Raw genomic sequence first — 22,029 nt, forward strand, 5'->3', positions numbered from 1 at the left:
CGGCCCGACGCCAGAGCAGCAGTTACGTGACCTGGCCTCCCCCAGCCCCAGGCCCGACGGGGTGCGCCCGCGCCGCCGCAGCCCTTCCCTTCCCTCCCCGCTTGTTCCTCATTCGAGGTGAACCTTGCGAAGAGAAGCCCGGGGGTGCAGTGAGAGGGCGGAACCGTCCCGCGGGCGCCCGAAAGCCCCGCCCAGCCGCCGCTGCCCGCGGTGACCGAGTGCAGCGCGCCTGCGCTCGCCGCGGGACACGGCAGGCGGGGCGGGGCCGAATACGAGTGGCCAGGGGCACGACGGGAGCTGTAGTCCAGGGCACGGCCCGACCCGCGTGAAGAGGGGAATGATCCTTTTCCTTGGTCCGGCTGTGCTGCACACTCACTCTGGAAGCATCCTAGAGGGCGGGCGCTGCTCCTCACCCTCAGAACCCGGGGAGCCATTTCTCTTTCATGAGTGTCTCTGAAAACATCATTCATGATTTCTTTAACCAGAAACACCGCTCCTATACCTGGGAATAACCCTCATTGTAATTTTTATGTAGAGGTCTACATACAAATAAACCACTTTTATGTAAAAAAAAAAAAAAATTAATTAAAACTATAAAGTAGGCCTGGCGCGGTGGTTCACGACTGTAATCCTAGCACTTTGGGAAGCTGAGGCGGGCGTGATCACCTGAGCTCAGGAGTTCCAGACCAGCCTGGCCAGCATAGCGAAACCCCGTCTCTACCAAAAATTCAAAAATTAGCCGGGCGTGGTGGCGTGTGCCTGTAATCCCAGCTATTCCTTAGACTGAGGCAGGAGAATCGCTTGAACTCGGGAGGCGGAGGTTGCAGTGAGCCGAGAACGCACCATTGCACTCCAGCCTGGGGGGTCAAGAGCAAAACTCCGTCTCAAAGAAATAAATAAATAAAAATAAAACTGTAAAGTACCTTAAACACATTTGTCCTACTTTAATTTTTTGTTGTTGTTCTTGTCCTTTTAATAAATGCTATGTCCACTTTCTAGTCAGACTGAAAGTTCCACTAAATAATACATTTTTTGTACCTGGAGAAGACATTGATGTATTTTCTCAAATCCATTCCATGTTTTCACCACTACGTTTGTCGCTAGAATATTTTTTCTTAGTGTTTATTTAATGTATAAATGGAGGTGTTCGATAAATTCTGACTCACCAATGTTTTGTTTGAAAAGCTATTTCCTATAGCTGCGATCAAGACCTCTAAATTTAACAATCACCTGGGCCCAGAAACTGGCCCCTGGTTTTGCCTGGGGTCTTGGCTCCTCACAAGTGGTTATGTTTAAGCAGCACTCCTAGCAATGGTAACTGTATTCCCGGAAGTTCTCTTTTATCAAATGACACACAAAGTCCAAATCCTTTCAAGGATTAAAGGATCAAAAAGGTTAAAAAAGATCCTGGTAACAAAATGAGAAATCCTAATGTAAAGTGTAAACCTCCTAAAGTTTCACTCTTTATAAAGTCTGGGTTTCTTGATTCAGGCCCACAGCTTTCATCCATCCTCAGCAGGATCAATTTTTTGCTCAGGCAGGCCTGCCATTCATTCAAACTTCAGACTTTCCTTTATAAAGAAACACAGAATTTTTATGAAACCCAATTTCCTACCAGTGTATCTGCATTTACTTATATATACCACCTAATTCCAATATACTATCCCTGTTAAGACTTTTCTTGTTTCTGAGCACTAACCAAGCCCTATAAATGTATGTCTCAGACGTTAATACCCCAGGGATCTCTTTATTTTCTCAGGGAGACACAGTCTCTGGTGCAAAATGAAGCCTCATTCCTCAGGGGATCTCTTATGGAAAAAGTCCTTGGTATATTCATGCCAGTTTGCTTTCTCTCCTCTATATTCATTAGGAATATTTCCAGGCTAAAGCTTTTAAGTCTACACAGGTGGTAGCATGGAGCAATGCTAATTCTTTTTTTTTTTTCTTTTTTGTAAGATAAAGGCAGAACTGCAGCCAACGTTAAAAAACTGGTAGCAAAATTCACTTACTGACTTTGGAGCTTAAGAAACACGTCTCCAATCATTATCCCCTTAATTGGATAAGATAACTTTTAAAAATCTTTCAGATCCAATGTTATATCCAATCCTGTAAGTGAACAAGCTAAGAAATAAAATTGCTTGACAGGAAACAAATATCCCATTTCACAATTTCTCTAAGTTAACTCTTTAAAATCCTTCAGATCCAATGTTAAGTACCCTGCAAGTAAGTGAACAGGCTAAGAAATAAAATTCCTTGACAGGAAACAAGTATCTCATTTCACCATTCCTATATGTTTCAGTAATGTATTTCAAAATCATCTGTCTTCTATTAATTATGACTCCAGTTGAGAGATTTTTTTTTTCTTTTCAGCAACCCACAACTATCCTGAACTTTTCTGCTGGGATGGTCAAATAGCAAGATCCAAGAAAAGCAAAGTCTGGACGGGCACTGTGGCTCACGCCCGTAATCCCAACACTTTGGGAGGCCAAGGCAGGAGGACAGCTTGAGCCCAGGAGTGCAACACCAGCTTGGGCAACATAGTGAGACCTCGTTTCTATAAAAAATTAAAAAATGGGGTGGAGCGCTTGAGACAGGGAGGTAGAGGCTGCAAGGAGTTGTGATCACATCACTGCACTCCTGCCTGGACCACAGGAGTGAGACCTGACTCAAAAAAAAAAAAAAAAAAGTATTTCCAGGGCATGTCTTCATAAATCACATCTGTGCTAATTTAAGTTATATCTGCTTCTGGAATCTAGAATTTTTATCATAGAAAATAAAGACTGCAGAATTAAAATACAGACTCCACAAAGCAATTTTAAAATCCGCAGCACTAGGCCGGCCAAGGTGGCTCATGCCTGTAATCCCAGCACTTTGGGAGGCTGAGGTGGGCGGATTACTTGAGGTCAGGAGTTTGAGATCAGCCTGACCAACAAGGTGAAACCTTGTTTCTACTAAAAATACAAAAATTAGCCAGGTGTGGTGGTGTGCACCTGTAATCCCAGTTACTTGGGAAGCTGAGGCAGGCGAATTGCTTGAACCTGGGAGACGGAGGTTGTAGTCAGCCAAGGCTGCACCCCTGCACTCCAGCCTGGACAACAGATCTAGACTCTGTCTCAAAAAAAAAAAAAAAAAAAAAAAAAAAAAAAAGGCCCACCACTAAATCAATTTGAGTTCAAAGATAAGTTAATCAGTCAGGAGAAAAATCAGACTAAACAGGTTAAGTAACTTTCTCAAAGTTATACAAAAAGCAAATACTGGTCTTCTGACTTTCAATTCACTGACTTCTGTCTATAATATGCCTATTACTTTTACAAGTACTCTTCCATTTTTAATCAAAATGTTATTTCAAGGGACAAGAAATTATGTAAGTGACAACAGGGGTATTTTTCAGTGAATGCTGACAGCTGTGAAAGTCTTAATCTTTCTTCCCCAATACCCTCCTATCATGAACAGCACATGACCACTCTTGCAACAGCAGGACTGAAGTTTTTCTTCCAAGTGGTATTGTTGCAACTCTCTGGGGTACTCTATCATCTCCCTCCCTTTAAAAAAATACTGCCAATCCTTTCCTCCAACAACTCACAAAATAAGTTTTTCAAATCATTTTATCTTTAATAATCTTGTAGTAATTTAAAATATGAGAAAAAAAAGTCAAATGCGTTCCCTTTATGGGTGATGCCACCATGATTGCCTCACACAAGCATGACCAATCGCCACGAGAGACTGGATGCCAAAGAGTATGGCTGGCAAAAAGGCATCAGGGCTCACAGTCCGAAGAGTTTGGTTACGGAGTCTCCGAGGGGTAACAGGCGGCAGAAAAGACATCAGTTTAAGGGACCTTCAGAGGACAGGGCGCGGTTGCTGGGTCATGAGCACCTTGAAGCGTTTCTTGATGGTGATTCGGTGTCGAGAGTATTTGTCATCTGGGGAGAACCGAGCAGGATGGGCTGAGCAGGTCTGTTGTCCCATCGGGTCAAATTTCTGCTCCAGGAACAGAGAATGTATGTCAGTACAGGAGTGATGAAATGGGGTGGGGCCAGCGCGAAAAAGGGCAAACGTGAAAATAGAAGATGCAATGGTCAACTCAAAAAGTTGTACAAATAAATAGAGAAATATAAAATTTAAAAACGCCGAGCGCGGTGGCTCACGCCTGTAATCCTGGCACTTTGGGAGGTCGAGGCGGGAGGATGGCTTGAGGTCAGAAGTTTGAGACCAGCCTGGGCAATATGGCGAAACCTCGTCTCTACAACAAACAAACAAACAAAACCAACCAACCAAACAAAAAACCCCAAAACCAAAAATTAGCCGGGTGTGGTGGCGCACGCCTGTAGTCCCAACTACTCGGGAGGCTGAGGCAGAAGGATTGTTTGAGCCCAGGAGGCGGAGGTTGCAGTGAGCCGAGACCGCGCCACTGCACTACAGCCTAGGCAACAAAGCGAGTCCCTGTCTTTTAAAAAAAAAGAAAAAAAAAAAGGAAAAGTGAGTGCAATGGCGCTATCCCGGCTCACTGCAACCTCTGCCTCCCGGGTTTAAGCGATTCTCCTCTCTCAGCCTCCCGAGTAGCTGGGATAACAGGCGCACACCGCCATGCCCGGCTAATTTTTTGTATTTTAGTAGAAACGGAGTTTCACCGTGTTCCCCAGAATGGTCGCGAACTCCTGAGCTAAGGCAATCCACCCGCCTCGGCCTCCCAAAGTGCTAGGATTACAGGCGTGAGCCACTGCGCCCCGCCAGAATTTTTTCTTTTAATTAAAAAATGAGTCGCGCGGTCCGGGTTCTTCCCCACCTCGGTTCTGGACTTTCTGGTTCCCCGCACCCAGCTAGGTAACTCCACGTATGACCTCACCCACTCCTCCCATCTACATTTCTCGCCATGCCTATTTACACCGTGTTTTCTCTCCTCACCTTCAGCGTATAGACTCGATCTCCCTGCTCGTTGAGGTAATACTGGAGAAACATGATCGCTCATAAGCCAGCAGTCCCAATTCGGTCCACCTCTCAGTCTGCAGTGGTCCGCCCGACCGCGTCACGTGTTCGTCAATTTCCTTCCTGCATAACCGGAAGTCTCTCTCTCATGGCACTCCGGAAAATGTAGTCAATTTTTGCCTTGTTTTCAGCTAGCCAGAAGGGGGCGCACGAGAGCAGGGCTTGGCTTGGGGCCCCACTTGCAACTTTGCAGGCTAAAACACGTGGAGTGTGCCTACTGTGTGCTAGGTACACGGCGTTAGAGGGGGGTAGGGATGGATGTGGATAGAATATTGACGTATAGAAGCCTGTCTTTGTCTCAAGATACACACCCATTTCAGGAGCAGTGAGTTTTCAATGCCTGAAGAAACGAGGGCTCCAGGATTCAGAGCCCCTTTACCCTAGGGAAGAAAGAAGAGGTTTTCTTCCCTCCCCTCTTTTACATCCAGTTCCCCTGCTCCATTTCAAAGCGTTGGCGGTAAAGAATGCATGTTGAGTATCAATATTCCGTAAAGCGAAAGAGCGTAAAGTTATTTTATGAAACTGGTGAAGCATGTTTCAGCGGTCGAACCAAGATTCAAACTTAGGTCCCTACCGCAAATTCAGCGCTCTTTCTTATGGTGGTGAGTAGCTAATAATAACGTAATAAAGTGCACCTTCTAGGAGTTTTTACAATTTTTAAAAGAATATAGAAGTTCTCCTTATAAGACTCTCGTTTAAAGAAATGAAAATGAGAACCAAAATATCATTACAAAGATCATCGTTACGCCATTATTTATAATGACAAAAGCATTGGAATATATATTAATTGTGTAACCAGAAAAACCTGCACTTTTTTTTTTTTTTTTTTTTTTAAGAATATGGTTTGGCGGGGCGCGGTGGCTCACGCCTGTAATCCCAACACTGGGAGGCTGAGGCAGGCAGATCACAGGTCAAGGGTTCGAGACCAGCCTGGCCAATCTGGCGAAACCCCGTCTCTACTAAAAATACAGAAAAATTAGCCGGGCGTGGTGGTGGGCGCCTGTAGTCCCAGCTACTTTAGAGGCTGAGGCAGGAGAATCACTTGAAGCGGGGAGGCAGAGGTTGCAGCGAGCTGAGATAGTACCACTGCACTCCAGCCTGGGTCCGTCTCAAAGAAAAAAAAATATGGTTTGTGGCTGGGTGCGGTGGCTCACGCCTGTAATCCCAGCACTTTGGGAGGCTGAGACGGGTAGATCACAAGGTCAGGAGTTCGAGACCAGCCTGGCCAATATGGTGAAACCCCCAAAAATACAAAAATTAGCGGGGCGTGGTGGCGGGCACCTGTAGTCCCAGCTACTCGGGAGGCCGAGGCAGGAGAATCGCTTGAACCCAGGAGGCGGAGGTTGCAGTGAGCCAAGATCACGCCACTGCACTCCAGCCTGGGCGACAGAGCGAGATCCTGTCTCAAAAAAAAAAAAGAATATGGTTTGTATTTACTTGTAGTTGCATAAAAAATCTCTGCAAGTATTCACAAGAAACAGATGATACTGGTTTCCTCTGGGATAGAGAACTTAGTTGCAGGAGAAAGGGGTAAGGGGTGGGAGGCAGACTTATTGCTATGTATTTTATTATGCAGTTTGATTTTTGAACCTTGCTAATGTATTACCTGTTAAAAATTTTTTAAAGGCCGGGCACGGTGGCTCACACCTAGTAATCCCAGCACTTTGGGAGGCTGAGGCGGGCGGATCATGAGGTCAGGAGATCGAGACTATCCTGGCTAATACAGTGAAACCCCGTCTCTACTAAAAATACAAAAAATTAGCCGGGCGTGGTGGTGGGTGCCTGTAGTCCCAGCTACTCAGGAGGGTGAGGCAGGACAATGGCATGAACCCGGAAGGCGGAGCGTGCAGTGAGCAGAGATCACGCCACTGCACTACAGCCTGGGTGACAGAGCGAGACTCTGTTTAAAAAAAAAAAAATTTAAATCTAAGTAGTTAATTTTGTTAGAAAGGAAAATGATGATTTCAGCCTTCAGGTCCTATTAATGAAATACTCTTTAGAAAAGAGAAAAGATATCTCAGAGGAAGCAAGAAAGATGCCATGAACCCCAGGGAAGGCCTTTTGGGGGAAATCCACGTTTGGATGAAGCTGTGGCTGTAGAGGATGCTCTGGGACTTACTGGCCTGAAATAGTCGCCAGGAGCCTTAGCAGATAAATTTTATTTTTAAAATTTAAACCAAAATAATTTAACAAAAAGAAGGACTTTCTACTCTTGAAATTTTAAACTGCATGGCAGCTTTTTTATTTAGTGAGGCTTTTCAGCAAAGGGTAAGGCATCTGTGGAGTACAGAGCCTATGTTAGTAGATTGGACAGCTTTCCAAGGAAATGATGTGCACACAGCAATCGAGCACCTTGGATCATCTGACAATTCTAATTTTAAACTTTAGTTCCCTTGATCCTTAAGTGTATAGACCAATGTACTCTGAATTTAGTTCAGAAAATATAGCCATCATTGAATTAAGTCAGGGGTCTACCGTCAACCTGCTGTTAATAGGAAGTCAGTTACAGAACTGGCTGGGATGGAAGGACACAAAATGAGATATGTTGGTGAAGAATCGAAGTGTAGTGAACCGAACGGTAAAACTGTAATGTGTTGGGAATCTGAGAAAGAGTTTACAAATAGCCCTAAAGAGGCAAACATCAATTGTGCTGCCGAACTGTAGTTTGAAGGGAATTCCTGGTTTTTTCATACTTACTAGAACCCTTCATGGAATATCTGTCCCCACCCTCACCCCACTTTTCCCTCTCCCCTCCCCCACAGCAGAATGCCTTGAGTTCCGTATTCTAGTTCTGTGTGATCTGATCTTTACCTTCCCTTCCTTGGATCCCTGTGCACCTACTGGAGCCAGGTTACTCTGGGTCCTGGACCTGACTGCCTCATTCTGGAGGCTTCCAGACAGCCACGGTTAGTGCCCAAACCTGAGAGGATGGCTTCAGATGGAGGTAAGTCTGCAGGTGGTGAGGAGGATTTCTGGTACCTGCTCATATCCTTTGAGACAAGCTCTCTGGGCTGACCTAAAGGAATGTGAGGTGCTACACCCCGTCAAAGGTATCACACTTGGGGAGGCTAGGGAAGGAGATTGTACCTTTAAGACTAGGGGCTGGGGAAGGAAGAGGACTTCCTTAAGGACAGATTAAGGTGTCTCTGAGGACACATGCTGAGTATAGAGAAAGGATGGCAATTAGCAACTTGATTCTCTTGAACAGGGGACACTTCCGCATGTGTTTTTGTGGTGGGAGAGAGGATCAGAGTTATGTGTCTTAGGACTGGCACAGAGAGGTTTCAAGGGGGAAGGCCCAAGTTCATCTGTCTTTTTTAGGCAACTGGAGCCTGTTCTAGGATTTTGCCATGCTTGAGCTTATGAGGGGAAGGGGATGTGGAGGATGGAGGATGGGAGGGTAAGGTGGGAAGGACCTTAGTGGGAAAAGATAATCTGTAGTTATCTGTTGCAGAGAAATGCCTTCCTGAAAACTAGGCTGGAATGTATTATAAACTGCCTCTTCTCGGGCCGGGCGCGGTGGCTCATGCCTGTAATCCCAGCACTTTGGAAGGCTGAGGCGGGTGGATCACCATGTTGGCCAGGCTGGTCTCGAACTCCTGACCTCAAGTGATCCACCTCCCTCGGCCTCCCAAAGTGCTGAGATTACAGGCGCTTGAGGTCGGGAGTTCGAGACCAGCCTGACCAACGCATGGAGAAACCCTATCTCTACTAAAAATACAAAAAAAAAATTAGCCGGGCATGGTGGCACATGCCTGTAATCTTAGCTACTCGGGAGGCTGAGGCAGGAGAATCACTTGAATCTGGGAGGCGGAGGTTGTGGTGAGCCAAGATCGCGTCATCGCACTCCAACCTGGGCAACAACAGCAAAACTCAGTCTCAAAAAAAACAAAAAACAAAACACAAAAAACAACTGCCTCTGCTCAGAGCCCCACGGCTCCTTCCAGCCCTAGAGGTGGCTTTGCTCTGAGTTCAGGAAGCAGTTTTTCCTGATTCATCTGGGCCAGGGAGGTGGGTCATGACAGCCAGGATGAGAGCTGGAGCTTCACTGAGATGCTCTTAGTTTTTCTTCCTTTTATGGATCTCAGGCCTTCAGGCCCCTTTCATTGTGTTCTGTACTCAGTGGCATACCCTCAGCCCTCTGCTCTGTGGCTGAAATGAGTTTGAATCTGAGTTTGCTCATGTCCCGTGGTCAGAATGCAGAAGTTGAGTGTTGTTAGTTTGCCAGTGGAATATTTTTTGTAAGGGGGAGGAGATTTAAGCAGGTTATATTCTACCTTTTTTTTTTTTTTTTTTGAGATGGAGTCTCACTGCTTACGCTGGAGTGCAGTGGTGTGATGTTAGCTCACTGCAACCTCTGCCTCCAGGGTTCAAGCGATTCTCTTTCCTCAGCCTCCTGAGCAGCTGGGATACAGGCGCCCACCACCACACCCAGCTAATTTTTGTATTTTTAGTAGAGACGGGGTTTCACCATGTTGGCCAGGCTGGTCTCCAACTCCTGACCTCAAGCGCCTGTAATCTCAGCACTTTGGGAGGCCGAGGGAGGTGGATCACTTGAGGTCAGGAGTTCGAGACCAGCCTGGCCAACATGGTGAAACCCCGTCTCTACTAAAAATACAAAAATTAACTGGGCATGGTGGTGCCCGCCTGTAATCCCAGCTACTTGGGAGGCTGAGGCGGGAGAATCGCTTGAACCCCGGAGGCTGCAGAGATTGCAGTGAGCTAAAATTGTGCCACTGCGCTCCAGCCTAGGTGACAGAGACTCTGCCTCGGAAAAGAGAAAAAAAAAAGTCCTAGGAGACACAGGTTCTCATCAATTAAGTACACATTTGTATACTTATCCTTGGTCTTTTTGACTAGAGTCCACATAGCCCCTCCTCAGCTGGAACTGTGACAATGAAGGACTTCATTGTCCTTTCCTTAGCACCTAGCTCAGTGCCTTGTTCCTAGTGAGCCCTAAATTTCTGATATTAGGAGCTCCAAGTAGAAGGACCACAGATAGTCTGCATCGCCAAACATGTCCAGAAGTTACTTAAAGATCTGGAAACTTCTCTCCCCACACTGCCCTCCCCTCACTCATTTCCTTGTCCTTATCTAATCCTCTCTAATTATTCCTGGCTGTTATACAACAACATTTCTGGGAACCAAACATCCAATCCCCGTATCCTCTCCTGGGAACAGTACTTCTGTGAGTGGTGGCAGAGGCCACAGAGCAGCTGGGAGAAAGCAGGGTTCAGGTGGTTTGAATCTTTTGTTTGGAATAGGTGAGCATAGGAGATGTACATGTAATGCTGGGTGGAATGTGTTATGGAATATCTGAGCTTCGTGGATCCTAGAGTCACTGCTCCTGCTTATAGATTGAATCTTTCTTCTGTTGTTTTAGGTTAAGAGAGATTTATAAGAAGCAACAGGAAAAGGAAAAGGAGGAGGGAATAAGCCAATAATATTTTTGAAAGTGCCTCCTTCTCAAAGGCCTTGTGGATGCCTCGAGATGGGCTGGAACTTATCGTGGACTAGTTCCCTTACTGCACTGAGCCTGCTGTGGGCTGTTTTCTCTGCAGATCAGGTGTCAACCCAATTCTGTATCTTAGTAAACAGCCTATGGAGAGGCTGGAGAGGTCTGCCAGGAATTTTCTTAGAGAAGCACTTAGGGGACCGGGCGCAGTGGCTCATGCCTGTAATCCCAACACTTTAGGAGGTCGAGGCGGGTGGATTACCTGAGGTCAGGTTTTTGAGACCAGCCTGGCCAACATGGCGTAAACCCCGTATGTCCTAAAAATACAAAAATTAGCTGGATGTGGTGGTTCGTGCGTGTAATCCCAGCTACTTGGGGGGCTGAGGCAGGAGAATCACTTGAACCCAGGAGGCAGAGGTTGCAGTGAGCTAAGATCGTGCTGCTGCACTCCAGAATGGGCCACAGAGCAAGACTCCATCTAAAAAAAAAAAAAAAAAAGCAGCACTTAGAGGCAGTGATGGCTTGGGCTTGTCTCTTCTTGGCAGATAGGGGTCTGTGTGTCTTGTTGAAAAAGAAGCAACTTCTTTAATGCAGTCATTCTCAACGAGAAGTAAGATCAAAATCACTTGGGGGACATTTGCAAACTATGCAAGTTCCCCATCCATATCCCCTCTTTCACCTGTTGAGAATCAGTGCTTTGAGTCTTCAGGTCTAAAGAAGAACTCAGATGGGGTGTGGTGGCTCACACCTGTTATCTCTGCACTTTGGAAGGCTGAGGCAGGAGGATCACTTGAGGCCAGGAGTCTGAGCCTAGCCTAGGCAACATAGCGAGACGCCATCTCTACAATTTTTCTTTTTCTTTTTTTTTTTTTGAGACAGAGTTTTCCTTTGTCACCGAGGCTGGAGCGCAGAGGCGCAATCTCAGCTCACTGCAGCCTCAACTTCTTGGGCTCAAGCGATCCTCCCACCCCAGCCCCCCAAGTAGTTGGGACTACAGGTGCATGCCACCGCACCTGGCTTATTTTTGTATTTTTAATAGAGACAGGGTTTTGCTGTGTTGCCCAGGCTGGTCTCAAACTCCTGGAGTCAAGCAGTCGTCCTTCCACTTTGGCCTCCCACAGTGCTGGGATTACAGATATGAGCCACTGTGCCCGGCCTCTACAAAAAAAATTTAAAAATAAAGGAGGAATTCACCTGTAATCCCAGCACTTTGGGAGGCCAAGGCAGGCGGATCACGAGGTCAGGAGATCGAGACCATCCTGGCTAACACGGTGAAACCCCGTCTCTATTAAAAATACAAAAAATTAGCCGGGCGTGGTGGTGGGCGTCTGTAGTCCCAGCTACTCAGGAGGCTGAGGCAGGAGAATGGCATGAACCTGGGAGGCGGAGATTGCAGTGAGCCGAGATTGTGCCACTGCACTCCAGCCTGGGCGACAGAGCGAGACTCCATCTCAAAAAATAAAAATAAAAATAAAAATAAAAAAATGGGGAATTCAGATGGCTAACTCTGGTCTTCTTTTCTCCTACTCCATTTCTTCTTTTTCTTTGTCTCAACAGCATCTGCATTGCCAGGACCGGATATGAGCATGAAACCTAGTGCCGCCCCGTCTCCATCCCCTGCACTTCCCTTTCTCCCACCAACTTCTGGCCCACTAGACCACCCACCCGGGGAGCCACCTCCACAGCCCATCATGCCTTCAGTATTCTCTCCAGACAACCCTCTGATGCTCTCTGCTTTCCCCAGCTCACTGTTGGTGACAGGGGACGGGGGCCCTTGCCTCAGTGGGGCTGGGGCTGGCAAGGTCATTGTCAAAGTCAAGACAGAAGGGGGGTCAGCTGAGCCCTCTCAAACTCAGAACTTTATCCTTACTCAGACTGCCCTCAATTCGACTGCCCCGGGCACTCCCTGTGGGGGCCTTGAGGGTCCTGCACCTCCATTTGTGACAGCATCTAATGTGAAGACCTTTCTGCCCTCTAAGGCTGTTGGTGTCAGCCAGGAGGGCCCTCCAGGCCTTCCGCCTCAGGCTCCACCACCAGTTGCTCAACTGGTCCCCATTGTGCCCCTGGAAAAAGCTTGGCCAGGGCCACATGGGACAACCGGGGAAGGAGGTCCTGCGGCCATTCTATCCGAGCCTTCACTAGGTGACCGCTCCAAAATTTCCAAGGACGTTTATGAGAACTTCCGTCAATGGCAGCGTTACAAAGCCTTGGCCCGGAGGCACCTATCCCAGAGTCCTGACACAGAAGCTCTTTCCTGTTTTCTTATGTAAGTGGGGAGACCGGAGATTAATTATTCTAGGGCTTTTAAATAAGGAGGACTTTGGGGTGAACATAGTAGTTTAGGCTATTTAGGACTACTTGAGGGAAGGTCATGAGGGCAAGGGAGATGCTCTGAGAATGAAAAACATATTAATAATAATAATCAGTCTCTTAACCCACTTCCTAGTTTATAACAACCTTTCAGGTGTCTTATCTTAAGTGATCCTCACCACACTGTGAGTTCAGGCAAGCCTTCCTCTGGTAATCTTCATTTACAGATAAGAAGACTGAAACCAAGGACCAGTGATTGGAACTTAGGTCTCTCACTCTAAGTGCCAGGGTCCTCCCCCCGTTCTATTTTACTACCTTTTGACATTGAGTCAGAACTATCCAAACTAGCCAGGATGAGTGCTGGACCCTGACTCAGGGCCCTGGGTGGCAGGGGGAACCGTGTGGGGCCAGGCAAAGGACTTTGTGTGTGCTGCTCCCTCTGCTCCCTCCACTCATTTTATTCAGGAGAATTCACTTTGAAATAGGGTGGTGGGTAGAGCTTGCTTAGTGGTCAAGGGCATGGCTCTACCACTCACTAGATTTGTGATCCTGGGCAGGACATTTAACATCTTTGCCCTCAGTTTTCTCAGTTAAAAAGGGGGATAACTATACCTGATTCACAGAGTTGCTGAGGAGATTAAATGGGTTAATATATGTGAAGTCCTTGGCGCAGAGAATGTTTCATTAAATGTCAACTGTTTTATTATTATCATAAAAAGGCAATCTAGAAGAGGAAAAGAACTCGCAGAAGGTCAAAACGTCCTTGCTTAAGAGCGAGTGTGTGTTTAGTCAAGGAGCCCAGGGTCCTAGGCTGTTTTGTTTACAAAACAGTCATTCCTCAGCTGGGGAGTAATCTTCCCTTCCCACCCAGACCCACTGTCTCTCTCAACTGCCCTGTGCCCTCAGCATTTTGTGTAAGCCGCTATATAACACATACCACATTTTATTGCTTTAAACAAATGTACATGGTGCTCTTCCAGTGGCTGAACTCCTAAAGGAATCCCTCTACCCCGAACTTGGAGCAAATGAATCAAGATGTTCCCCCAAAGTCCTAGATGTACAGCATCTTCAGGCTCCCTGCTTTCTCAAGGCAGATCTGAGTTCGCTCTTGGAGCCTAGCAGGCTACATTTCAAAATCTTGAACCAGTGTGGGCTCTCAAGGTTTGCATGGGATCCATTTGCTTTGGGTCCTGGCCTGCTTGTGCTTCACACTCAGGGGCTCTGGGCAGGGTCTTCCACAAAAGGCAGTCCAGACCACTGCAACATGGGAAGCTCCTAAAATGCTCAGTTGTGGGATCCTGGGGAGCTGCAATTTGATTATAACGAGCTTCCCCAAGCGATTCTGATGCCCAATAATGTCTGAGGACTCCAAGGGAGTCAGAGAGACAAAAATGAAGCCCTTGCTTTAGGCTGGGCTCTTGATTTCTTCTGGATTAGGAAGGGCTCAAGAGCCCTCTAGAAGTGGGGGTCTAGTATTGGCATTTAACTGTCTGTGGGGAATATCTGGAAACAAAGACTGAAAAAGCAATAAATAAAAACACCACGTGACCTTTAATTAGAGATTCCTTTGGGTTAGCAAATGCCTTTAAAGAAAAAATGCAAGAGCCTTTGGACAAGGTTAAACATACTTTATAGCAAATCCCATTCATTTAATAACGCGAGTCCTCCCTTTCTAATAATTAATTGAGGATGGCACTGTGAGAATTAGGGGTGGTAGTTGCCATTGATTTTAAAAGGTGGGGAGAAGAATTGTCTGTTTGATTTTATATTAGTTGTAAAGTTCAACAGGAAGAGGGGCGAGTATGGTGAATGAATGGATGGGAGGTTGAGCGTCTGTAAGTCTAATCAGAAGTGGGACATGACAGGCCCTAAGGGGCACAATAGATTTGATGAGGGGCAGGGGATGTGTTATTGATGTAGGTGTCAGGGCAGGTGGATGGGAGCACACTTTTAGAATGTGACTGACTCAATGGGGGTTTTAGCCCAGTGCTTCGTTCCCTGGCCCGGCTGAAGCCCACTATGACCCTGGAGGAGGGACTGCCATTGGCTGTGCAGGAGTGGGAGCACACCAGCAACTTTGACCGGATGATCTTTTATGAGATGGCAGAAAGGTGAGTTCGATGAACCTTCATTCTCCTGAGGGAGGCTGTGTGGCTGAGAGCAGTAAGGGCCGCAGAGAGGCTTGTGTGGGGGTGATTATCAAAAGCCATGTTAGGATGGGGCGCAGTGGCTCACGCCTGTAATCCCACCACTTTGGGAGGCCAAGGCCGGTGGATCACCTGAGGTCAGGAGTTCGAGAACAGCCTGGCCAACATGGCGAAACCCTGTCTCTACTAAAAAAAAAAAATACAAAAATTAGCCGGGCATGGTGGCACGTGCCTGTAGTCCCAGCTACTCAGGAGGCTGAGGCAGGAGAACCGTTTGAACCTGGGAGGTGGAGGTTGCTGTGAGCCGAGATCATGCCTCTGCACTCCAGCATGGGTGACAGAGCAAGACTCCATCGCAAAAAAAGAAAAAAAAAAAAAAAAAAAAAAAGGGATGTTAGGCTGGGTGTGTGCTTGTAGTCCCAGCTACTCTAGAGGCTAAGGTGGGAGGATGGTTTGGGTTCAGTAGTTCAAGACCAGCCTGGACAACATAGCAAGACCTCATCACAGAAAAAAAAAAAAAGAAAAGAAAAGAAAAAAAGGGACGGGAGGAGGGGTGTAGACTAGGATGGCGGTTTCCTGGATCCTTGCTTCTTCTTCCACCACCTTGACTCTTGGGTTTTTCTATCCTGTTTCCTCTTGAAAGCTCCCCCCTCACCAGATCCTGAATCTGTATAGGAGCCTTGATATTGTAGGTCTTAGGATGGGATTGGAGATTGGACCCCGATAGATATAGAAATTTCATGCTGAAGGGACCTAGCAATGAGGAGGTATGCTCTACCAGGCAGGTTCTTTTCTCTTCTCATTGACTTGGTAGCAAGTGGCTATTGATACAGAACTTCAGGACCACTCCTCCATTGGAAATAGTGGCACAGAAAATCCCTTTCCGCCTTTATCCCAGGGAGGGGGCTGGTTCCGGAAGAGCCGGGGAAAGCCAGTGTCCTGGACGCCCAAAGTTGTCTCCTGGCTCTTCTTCTATTTCTCTATAATATCTTTGATTAAAAAAAAAAAAAAAAAAGGCTGGGCGTGGTGGCTCCGCCTGTAATCCCAGCACTTTGGGAGGCCGAGGCAGGCGGATCACCTGAGGTCGGGAGTTCGAGACCAGCCTGACTAACATGGAGAAACCCCATCTCTACTAAAAATACAAAATTAGCCAGGCATGGTGGCGCATGCCTGTAATCCCAGCTATCAGGAGGCTGAGGCAGGAGAATCGCTTGAACCCAGGAGGCAGAGGTTGCGGTGAGCCGAGATTGTGCCATTGCACTCCAGCCTCGGCAACAAGAGCGAAACTCTGTCTCAAAAAAAGAAAGAAAGAAAGAAAAAACTCAGAAAAATGAACAAATTTTTCCAAGCTTAGCTTCCACTTACTCCCTCCCAAAACCTTTTGGACCCATGCTTCCTAGACTTACCTTTCCAAGAATCCCATCCCAGTCTCAGGACTCTGGGATCTCACATTGTTTCCTGGTAGGAACTGCCTTGAATTCTTTGTGGTTGTAGGCAGGGGCAAATGAGGTCTTGAGGAGGATCCCACTGTGAGATCCCACCAGGCTGTTGCATAGGCCTGATTAAATTAAACAAGCCTATATTGAGTGCTGCTGTGTACAATCCATGAAGCTGGGTGAGATAGGTAAGGAAAACAAGTGAGGCCGGGCACATTGGCTCACACCTGTAATCCCAGCATTTTGGGAGGGTGAGGCGGGTGGATCATGAAGTCAGGAGATTGAGACCATTCTGGCTAACACGGTGAAACCCCGTCTCTACTAAAAATACAGAAAAAAAAAAAAAAAAGCCAGGCATGGTGGCACGCACCTGTAGTCCCAGCTACTCAGGAGACTGAGGCAGGAGAATCACTTGAACCTGGGAGGCAGAGGTTGCAGTGAGCCGAGATTGGGCCACTGCACTTCATCCTGGGCGACAGAGTGAGACTCTGTCTCAAAAACAAAAACAAGTACTGAAAGCCCTGGCTCTGTCCAAGAGAAGTTTACAAGCTCTAGATCATTCTTAACTTACTTTCTTTTTTTTTTTTTTTTTGAGACAAAGTCTCACACTGTTGCCTGGGCTGGAGTGCAATGGCATGATCTCGGCTCACTGCAACCTCTGCCTCCTGGGTTCAAGTGATTCTCCTGCCTAAGCCTCCCGAGTAGCTGGGATTACAGGCACCCACCACCATATCAGGCTAATTTTGTGTATTTTTAGCAGAGATGGGGTTTCACTATGTTGGCCAGGCTGGTCTCAAACTCCTGACCTCATGATCCGCCCGCCTCAGCCTCCCAAAGTGCTGGGGTTACAGGCGTGAGCCACTGCGCCTGGCCTCATTCTTTACTTTTTAAAAATTTTCTTGAGGCAGGATCTCACTCTGTTGCCCAGGCTGGAGTGCAGTGGCACTGTCATGGCTCACTGCAGCCTTCACCTCTTGAGCTCAAGCGATCCTCCCACCTCAGCCCCACAATAGCTGTGACTAGATGCGCGTCACCACTCTTGGCTAATTTTTTTGGTATCTTTTGTAGAGATGGGTTTTTGCCATGTTACCCAGGTTGGTCTCAAACTCTTGGGCTCAAGCAATCTGCCCACCTCAGCCTCCCAAAGGGTTGGGTTTATAGGCATGAGCCACCCCACCTGGCCATTCATTTTCTTAAGCTTCCTAAGTTATGACTATAGGGGAAGGAACTATGTGCTGAGCTCCTGAAGTTTCCCTGGAAATATGATTAAGCCACCTGTGACCACCCTCCTGGGTGACATGACTTAGGCAGACTTTGCCCACTGGAGAGCACTTTCTTTCTTAGCCATGCTTGGCTGTCGTCTGGATTTCTGATGGGTCTGGTCTCCTTCTCAGCATTGCCTATGCCTTTCTCACCCTCTGCAGGTTCATGGAGTTTGAGGCTGAGGAGATGCAGATTCAGAACACACAGCTGATGAATGGGTCTCAGGGCCTGTCTCCTGCAACCCCTTTGAAACTTGATCCTCTAGGGCACCTGGCCTCTGAGGTTTGCCAGCAGCCAGGTAAGGCTACCCAATTTTGACAGGAGCTGTGGGCCAAAGGCTCAAAGGGATGCGTACAGAAGCCAGTCACAGATTAGAGAAGGCATGGCCCAGGCTCTGCCACTTTCCCTCTGGAGAGTGGCATTTGATATTCCAAACAGACCACCCCATAGGAAGCTGGGTTCTCAGGTTCCTTTTGCCCTGAACTAGGTATTGATCTTGGTGAAGTAAACTGACTACTCTCACCGAGACTCTAAATTCAGCACATAATACCTCATCTGCCTAAGAAATGTGGGGTGGATTAGGGGGTTTCTTGGAATTTCAGGGATTCCAAAATTCCTCATACAGTGATTCTTAGACCCTCTAGGTCCTAACTCTCCCATGGCTAGTGCTTTTTCAGGTTGGCCCAATCCAGCCTGGAACCATTTCAATGTACCCAGATTGCTGAGCTTATAGAGCTGGGAGGCAGAAGCTGTGGTTTCTGTGCTACTTCCCATTCTCCTGTCCATCTCTTCCCTTAGTGTACATTCCGAAGAAGGCAGCCTGCAAGACACGGGCCCCCCGCCGGCGTCAGCGTAAAGCCCAGAGACCTCCTGCTCCTGAGGCACCCAAGGAGATCCCACCAGAAGCTGTGAAGGAGTATATTGACATCATGGAATGGCTGGTGGGGACTCACTTGGCCACTGGGGAGTCAGATGGAAAACAAGAGGAAGAAGGGCAGCAGCAGGAGGAGGAAGGGATGTATCCAGATCCAGGTCTCCTGAGCTACATCAATGAGCTGTGTTCTCAGAAGGTCTTTGTCTCCAAGGTGAGCTGGGCCTGCACATCTTGTTTCTAGCAGATCCTTGGGGTGGGTACTCCCGGGAACTAATGATCTGGGGTTTGTCCAATGTAGTAGGACTTAGGTTTTATCCTATAACTGAGTAATGTGTGTGCATGCATCATCATGAGAACGTGTGTAGCCGGTGGTGGTCAGTTTACAATACCGGAGGGGTAAGAGGGGAGAGTTGGGGAGCTCTTAGTTTCTTCTGTAAAGCCCCTTGTTTCGCAGGTTACCTGCTTACAGACTTACATCGCTTTTCCTTCTGTTATCCAGGTGGAGGCTGTCATTCACCCTCAATTTCTGGCAGATCTGCTGTCCCCAGAAGAACAGAGAGATCCCTTGGCCTTAATTGAGGAGCTAGAGCAAGAAGAAGGACTCACTCTTGCCCAGGTAAAACTGGGGTATAGGAAATATGAGAACGAGAAGCTTGCAAGATTTTATCTAACCCTACACTATCGTGGGTGATATGGCTCTAGAGATGAACAGCTTCAGGATTGGGCTTCAGGTGCAGAACGAGTAGGTAGAGGGCTATGGAAACACAGGAAATGAGAATGTAAGGGCTCAAAGCATGGGAATAAGGCACAAGAAGGTGGGAAAGAGCTGCAGTATCTGTCTTTGCTACCATCGCTTAAACTACTTGCTTGCCTTCCTTGCCCTGCCCAAATACCGTCTTGTGCCACCCACTCAGCCACCTCTTTCACAACCACGTATAGAACTATTTGTTCATTTCTTTCAGCTGGTCCAGAAGCGACTCCTGGCCTTGGAAGAGGAGGAAGATGCAGAGGCGCCTCCAAGTTTCAGTGGAGCTCAGCTGGACTCAAGTCCTTCTGTTTCTGTTGAGGATGAAGATGGGGATGGGCGGCTTCGGCCCTCACCTGGGCTTCAGGGGGCTGGGGGCGCCGTTTGCCTTGGAAAGGTTTCTTCTTCAGGAAAACGGGCAAGAGAAGTGCATGGTGGGCAGGAGCAAGCCCTAGATAGCCCCAGAGGGATGCACAGGGATGGGAACACTCTGCCATCCCCCAGCAGCTGGGACCTGCAGCCAGAACTTGCAGCTCCACAGGGAACTCCGGGACCCTTGGGTGTGGAGAGGAGAGGGTCTGGGAAGGTTATAAACCAGGTATCTCTACATCAGGATGGCCATCTAGGAGGCACTGGGCCTCCTGGGCACTGCCTGGTGGCTGATAGGACTTCAGAGGCTCTGCCCCTTTGTTGGCAGGAAGGCTTCCAGCCTGAGAGCACTCCCAGTTTGGATGCTGGACTTGCAGAGCTGGCTCCTCTGCAAGGACAAGGGTTAGAAAAGCAAGCCCTGGGATTTCAGAAAGGACAACAAACAGGGGGTCGTGGAGTGCTTCCTCAAGGGAAGGAGCCTTTAGCAGTGCCCTGGGAAGGCTCTTCAGGAGCCATGTGGGGAGATGACAGAGGTACCCCCATGGCTCAGAGTTATGATCAGAATCCTTCCCCTAGAGCAGCTGGGGAGAGGGACGATGTCTGTCTCAGCCCAGGACTTTGGCTGAGCAGTGAGATGGATGCTTTAGGCTTGGAGCTGCCTGTACAAATAGAGGAGGTCATAGAGAGCTTCCAAGTTGAGAAGTGTGTAACTGAGTATCAGGAAGGCTGCCAGGGACTGGGCTCCAGGGGCAACATTTCCCTGGGTCCTGGAGAAACCCTAGTACCTGGGGATACAGAGAGCAGTGTGATTCCCTGTGGAGGCACAGTTGCGGCAGCTGCCCTAGAAAAGAGAAACTATTGCAGCTTGCCAGGACCTTTGAGGGCCAACAGCCCACCCTTGAGGTCCAAAGAAAATCAAGAACAGAGCTGTGAAACCGTAGGGCATCCCAGTGATCTGTGGGCAGAAGGTTGCTTCCCATTGCTGGAAAGTGGTGATTCCACACTGGGGTCTTCCAGAGAAACCCTTCCACCCACATGCCAAGGCAATCTCCTTATCGTGGGGACTGAGGATGCCTCCTCCTTGCCTGAAGCCAGTCAAGAGGCAGGGAGCAGAGGCAATTCCTTTTCTCCTCTGTTGGAAACCATAGAACTGGTCAACATACTAGATGTTAAAGATGACTGTGGCCTCCAACTAAGGGTCAGCGAGGACACCTGCCCACTGAATGTTCATTCTTATGACCCCCAAGGAGAAGGCAGGGTGGATCCTGATCTGTCCAAGCCTAAAAACCTTGCTCCTTTACAAGAGAGTCAGGAGTCTTACACAACTGGGACTCCCAAAGCAACATCTTCTCACCAGGGCCTTGGAAGCACTTTGCCTAGAAGGGGAACCAGGGATGCCATAGTTCCGAGAGAAACTTCTGTTAGTAAGACACACAGGTCAGCAGACAGGGCCAAAGGAAAGGAGAAAAAGAAAAAGGAAGCAGAGGAAGAGGATGAGGAACTCTCCAACTTTGCTTACCTCTTGGCGTCTAAACTTAGCCTCTCACCAAGGGAGCATCCCCTCAGTCCTCACCATGCCTCAGGAGGTCAGGGCAGCCAGAGAGCATCCCACCTGCTCCCTGCTGGAGCAAAAGGCCCCAGCAAACTTCCATATCCTGTTGCCAAGTCTGGGAAGCGAGCTCTAGCTGGAGGTCCAGCCCCTACTGAAAAGAGACCCCACTCAGGAGCTCAACTTGGGGTCCCCAGGGAGAAACCCCTAGCTCTGGGAGTAGTTCGACCCTCACAGCCTCGTAAAAGGCGGTGTGACAGTTTTGTCACGGGCAGAAGGAAGAAACGACGTCGAAGCCAGTAGGGAGCAGCGGGACCATCTGACCCCACTTGCCAGTCCCTAAAGGTGGGTGCCCCAGAGTAGATTCCACCCCTGCTGCCCACCAGTGGAGAATCCCAATGTTGAATCTCATCCCAATGTTGTTTTGTTGTTCTGCAAAAGTGGCAAGCATGGAGAGAGAGGTCAGACTGGCTAGGCTGCAGGGGGAATTACCTTTGGAAGGAGCTATATAGAAAAAAAATGAATAAAGTGTTTTTGTTGGAAAATGCTCTCAGAGTGCCCTTTTTCTGTACTTGTGTCTTTGCTGCTAGATAGGGTTAAGATGCTATGAAGAAAGGCTGTAGGGGTAGTCTTAGATTCTACAAATCCATAAATCTTGTCTCCAGCCTTATCTTGGCTCCCTGCAGCCTCCTCCTGGCAACAGACTGGCTCTCAGGCTGTGGTAAGTCTCCAAACTGAGGAATCTCCAATGATCACATTATACATCCCCTCTTCACAAGCCTGGACTTGGTGTCAGGAAGGCTTATCTGGGCATCTTATAATTATCTGCCTCCCTTGAAGTCTATAGATAGAAAGATGCTTTTCTACCTGTTAGATCTCTGAGATAGAGATCTAA

At 47.9% G+C, this 22,029-nt stretch overlaps 2 protein-coding genes across 5 annotated transcripts; one reads left to right on the forward strand and one right to left on the reverse strand.

The window, feature by feature from the left end:
* Window positions 1-21,679, forward strand: NUTM1 (NUT midline carcinoma family member 1). 4 transcript variants are annotated; one of them, XM_055363241.2, is made up of 8 exons: window positions 1-117; window positions 2,371-2,540; window positions 11,999-12,707; window positions 14,734-14,862; window positions 17,759-17,895; window positions 18,396-18,682; window positions 18,971-19,087; window positions 19,434-21,679. In XM_055363241.2, exons 3-8 carry the CDS (start codon window positions 12,022-12,024, stop codon window positions 21,435-21,437), a joined length of 3,360 nt encoding a protein of 1,119 aa, XP_055219216.2. In that variant the 5' UTR covers window positions 1-117; window positions 2,371-2,540; window positions 11,999-12,021; the 3' UTR covers window positions 21,438-21,679. The 4 variants fall into 4 exon arrangements, with proteins under 4 accessions (XP_055219216.2, XP_055219217.2, XP_004055971.4 ...); XM_004055923.5 differs by lacking the exons at window positions 1-117; window positions 2,371-2,540 and adding exons at window positions 4,912-5,588; window positions 7,837-7,930; XM_055363242.2 differs by lacking the exon at window positions 1-117 and having other exon boundaries at window positions 2,244-2,540.
* On the reverse strand, window positions 3,588-5,041 carry NOP10 (NOP10 ribonucleoprotein). Its single transcript, XM_004055925.5, has 2 exons — window positions 4,906-5,041; window positions 3,588-3,981 (listed from the first exon to the last, which is right to left on the reverse strand). Exons 1-2 carry the CDS (start codon window positions 4,957-4,959, stop codon window positions 3,841-3,843), a joined length of 195 nt encoding a protein of 64 aa, XP_004055973.1. The 5' UTR covers window positions 4,960-5,041; the 3' UTR covers window positions 3,588-3,840.
* Window positions 21,680-22,029: the final 350 nt, after the last annotated feature.

This window comes from Gorilla gorilla, chromosome 16 (genome assembly GCF_029281585.2).
Source record: "Gorilla gorilla gorilla isolate KB3781 chromosome 16, NHGRI_mGorGor1-v2.1_pri, whole genome shotgun sequence".
In the NCBI taxonomy this organism is placed as follows: Eukaryota; Metazoa; Chordata; class Mammalia; order Primates; family Hominidae; genus Gorilla; species Gorilla gorilla.

What these genes read in the sequence shown, in the direction of transcription:
- NUTM1 (XM_004055923.5), top strand. An exon ending in GCTCTTTCCTGTTTTCTTAT is followed by an intron (nt 12,708 to 14,733) that starts GTAAGTGGGGAG and finishes TGGGGGTTTTAG; the next exon opens with CCCAGTGCTTCGTTCCCTGG. An exon ending in AGAAGGTCTTTGTCTCCAAG is followed by an intron (nt 18,683 to 18,970) that starts GTGAGCTGGGCC and finishes TCTGTTATCCAG; the next exon opens with GTGGAGGCTGTCATTCACCC.
- NOP10 (XM_004055925.5), bottom strand. Translation starts at nt 4,959, where the DNA reads ATGTTTCTCCAGTATTACCTCAACGAGCAGGGAGATCGAGTCTATACG. An exon ending in ATCGAGTCTATACGCTGAAG is followed by an intron (nt 3,982 to 4,905) that starts GTGAGGAGAGAA and finishes TTCCTGGAGCAG; the next exon opens with AAATTTGACCCGATGGGACA.